The 3,773-nt window shown below is 59.5% G+C and overlaps 1 protein-coding gene across 1 annotated transcript in view; it reads right to left on the bottom strand.

The window, feature by feature from the left end:
* Positions 1-3,773, bottom strand: part of DLL4 (delta like canonical Notch ligand 4) — a 9,376-nt gene that overhangs the window by 1,699 nt on the left and 3,904 nt on the right. Inside the window, exons 7-10 of the mRNA XM_004712719.2 lie at positions 2,786-2,955; positions 2,431-2,650; positions 596-1,313; positions 30-138 (exon numbers count right to left, since the gene is read on the bottom strand). Coding sequence (XP_004712776.1) covers positions 30-138; positions 596-1,313; positions 2,431-2,650; positions 2,786-2,955 — 1,217 coding nt within the window. The remainder of the gene's footprint in view (positions 1-29; positions 139-595; positions 1,314-2,430; positions 2,651-2,785; positions 2,956-3,773) is intronic.

The raw sequence follows: 3,773 nt of genomic DNA, 5'->3' as shown, positions 1-3,773 counted from the left end.
CACCCCCCACCCCCGCCCCCTGCACACACCTCGGTGGCAATGACACACTCATTCCTCTCCTCTGATATCAAACACACGGACTGGTACACGGAGTCCCTCGGGGAGCATATCGCTGATATCCGACACTCCGGCTTTTCACTGAGGGAATACAAGACAGGTGGGTGAGAGAGGGAGAGGGGAAGGGCAGGGGAGGGGGGGGGCGAGGCCCAGACCCTGAGAGCCAAGGGCACTTGCTCTGGGAGAAGACACCGGAGCTGGTGGGGGGTGGGGTGGGGGGACAGGTCCCTAAGAGAGCCAGAGGATCCTAACTTTCCCAAAGGGTGTTTGGGCCTAGAAAAGGTTGGCCTTCTCACTGGTAGCGAGTCACACCGTGGCCTGGTGAACGCTCACACGAGTCACGGTGGGCATTGGACGTGTGTGCATGTATGCATGGGTGGGTGAATAGGGGAGGACAAAGCCCCTAACAGTAACAAAAGCCCCTCTTGGTTAAAAAAGCCATTCAGGGCCTGGTGCCAGCCTCCCAGCTGTCCCGGTCAGCACCCAGAAGGAACCACCAAGGCTCCGTGGCCAGGCCCAGTGCCTGACAATGCCTCACCTGTGTAACCGCAGGGGTGCCTTCTCCCCCAAGCTCTTGTCGCTGTGGGGGTACTTTCCCGGCATGCTTCCCCGCCCCAGGAGCCCCGGGGCCAGATTGTAGTCCAATGTATGGTTCTGTTGCTTCCCACAGTTGGACTTGTCCAGGCCGCAGTCCACTTCCAGCTCCTTCTTCTGGTTAGTGTTCTTGAGCTGGGCGGCCGGGATCAGGTTGTCCTTCTGGAAGTCTGACAGGTTGTTCATGGCTTCCCTGCTGTCGTCGTCGTCGCCGCCATCCGGTTGCCGAAGCCGCAGCTGCCGCACAGCCACGACCACCATGCCCAGTAGCACGAGCACCACCACCAGCCCCACGCCCAGGGACACAGCCACCCAGGGGAAGCCGGGCGACACGTCCAAGGGGATCTCGCAGCGACTGCCCAGAAAACCGTAGGGGCAGTTGCAGATGAAGTTGTCCGGGGACAGGCTGCTGTAGCAGGTGGCCCCGTTGAAGCAGGGCCCTGAGGCACAGGCATCCTGGTCTGGCGCTTGGACCTCGCAGCGGCGGCCTGAGAAGCCCGGTGGGCAGGTACACAAGAGCCCGGTCTCCAGGTCGTGGCAAGTGCCGCCGTGGGCGCAGGGGTTGCGGGCACAGCTGCTGATGGGGAGTTCACAGTGGGCGCCTGTGAATCCGGGGCGGCAGCGGCACAGGCGGGTGGGGCCTCGGGTCACGCACTGGCCCCCTGTGGGGACAGGAAGCACAGGTCAGCCCTGGCCTGGGTCCCACAGGCATGGGGGCGCATGCCCCATCCCCAGAGTAAGGCCTGCCTTCATGTGCCCTAAAGGCGGCGGCGGGGGGCAGGCTGGACCTCAGTGGCTCAGCTATGAAACCCACTAGCTAGCGTCTCACAGAGCTTTAAGACTGAGCCCAGCTGGGTCTCCCTGTCTCTGTTTCCTTGATGGGCACCAGGCACCTAGGGCTCCATTTGACCAGTAAGCGCCAGTTTGCTCGTACTATCCGACTTAGGACTGCGTCGAGGGTTTGGTAGGATCATACATGTACTTGGTATGTAACAAACCCCTCAACTCAACTCCCTGCCATCAAGTTGTTACCCACCCTGAGCAACCCTATGGGATGGAGAAGAACAGCCCTTGTGAGTCCCCCAGACTGCAACTCTCTATAGGAGTAGAAAGCCCTGTTCTTCTCCTGTGCCCGCGCAAAAAGGACTGCTCCACGCCATTGTCACCATGGCACCAGAGGCCTAGGGCAGGTATCAGGGTTTCCTTCTTGGTGGTGGGGGCACTCTGGCTCCAAGGAGATAGGTCACCCGTCAGCCAGAGGCTGCCTTCCTGTCCACCCTCTGCTGCATGCCCTGCCAGCCTCGCTCCTGAGCTCGTCTCCTCCCCAGGGCTGTCTGGCCTGTCTCACAGGTTGGCACCAGGAGACCCAGCAGAAGACACCCACATGCTTTGTGCCCCCAAAGGTGCCGGGCCAGGCTCCCCAGGGGTTGGTGAGATAAGGGCCTCCCAGGAGTAAGGCTCTGACTGGCCCCTTTACTGGAGGAGGGACAAGGCACCTCCAAAATCACCTCTCTAGGCCAGAGGGGAGTAGACACGGCCCCAGGCAGCTCAGGGGTGAGTGAGCCAAGACGGGAAGCAAGGGAAAGATCAGTCTCTCCTAAAGCCTGTGGACTGCTGGGCCCTTCGTCTTCAAAGCCCTCCTGGGGGCCAAATCAAGCTCTTTATCCTCCTGAGTAATGGGGACCCAGCTCAACCATCAGACAGCCACCCCTTCTGACTTGCCCCCCTCCCCAGATGCTCTCGCTGCCCCAGCTGGTCTGCCAGGGTAGCAGGCCGTACCGTTGGCACACGGGTTGCTGGTACACCTGTCTACTTTCTTCTCACAGTTGGAGCCAGTGAAGTTCGGGAGGCATTCGCAGGCATAGCTGGTGCCCTGGCTGTGCTCGCGACAGGACCCCCCATTGAAGCAGGGGGAATCGGCACAGCTCAGGGCGCTGTGCTCACAGTGTGCGCCATAGTAGCTTGGGGGACACAGGCAGAGGTAGCCGTCCTCTTTGTCCTGGAGAAAAGCCAGAAGGGGGCTCCAGATCAGACATCCATCGAGGGCCAGGGATGGGGGTCTGCCCACAGTGTCTGCCCCTGGCGGTTGCCAGAGGTGGGAGTGGGGGTGGGGCTGCAGGGGTGTCAGCCTCACCTTGCAGCTGCCTCCGTTTCGACAGGGGTTGCTGTCACACTCGCTGAGCTCCAGCTCGCAGTCCATGCCAGTGAACCCCGGGCGACAAGTGCAGGTGTAGCTCCGCTGCCCACTGTTGGAGCACGTGGCCCCATTCTTGCACGGGGAGTGGTGGGTGCAGTAATTGAGGTCTGTAGAGACAGGAACCACCCAGCTGAGCAAGGCTCCCTGCAGTGCTGCCCATCCCATGCTTGGCCCAAAGACGGTCCCACTCCGTCTTCCAGACCTCTCCACACAGTGAACTGTACGTGGAAGCAACATGAACAACCCCTGATGAGACAGCAGTCAAGTCAAGGCTGGACAAAAACCACAGGATCCCAAGAACCGCCCATCCTGCACGCTCACAAAGGCTGCCAGCCAGGGCAGGATCTTTGTAAGAGCTCCTGGTGGCAAGGATGAGGGTGAGTGAGCGAGAGGGGGAGAGAAGGGAGGAGGGGGAGGGCAACAGAGCAAGGCTCCCTGCTCCCCATCCAGCTCTGCTGGAAATCAAGAAAGGCTGCATGGAGGAGGAGGAGGAGGAGCATCTGAGATCAGCCTAGCAGGGAGGCCAGTTTCAACCCATGAAAGAAGTCAGAAGACCATCAGGGAGCAGGCATTTCTTAAAGGAGAAGTGAGTGAACAAGGGTATTTTGAACCACTTCTTTCCTTTCCGACTTCTCCTGTGGACCTTCACACACCCTCTGGTGTAGAACGTCAGAGATCATGACTACAAAAACACACCGGGACATGTTAAGATGCCATTGAATACCAACATTACTACTTACAGAAGAAAAAAAAAAAAGAACTGTATTTGTTTTTGATTTGGGATGGACAGGGAGGGGGAGGCAGACAGAGCAAACACAGGGACTGTTTGCGGATGATGAGTAGACCTGTGCCACCTGGGAACTAACGTGGATAGGAGAGAGACTAGGCGGGAACCAGGTGCGTGGGACAGGCAGACAGACAGACA

Source organism: Echinops telfairi, unplaced genomic scaffold, assembly GCF_000313985.2.
Source record: "Echinops telfairi isolate 266 unplaced genomic scaffold, ASM31398v2 ScPeMD7_18;HRSCAF=68, whole genome shotgun sequence".
NCBI lineage: Eukaryota > Metazoa > Chordata > Mammalia > Afrosoricida > Tenrecidae > Echinops > Echinops telfairi.
This window is presented reverse-complemented; position numbering and strand designations above follow the sequence as displayed.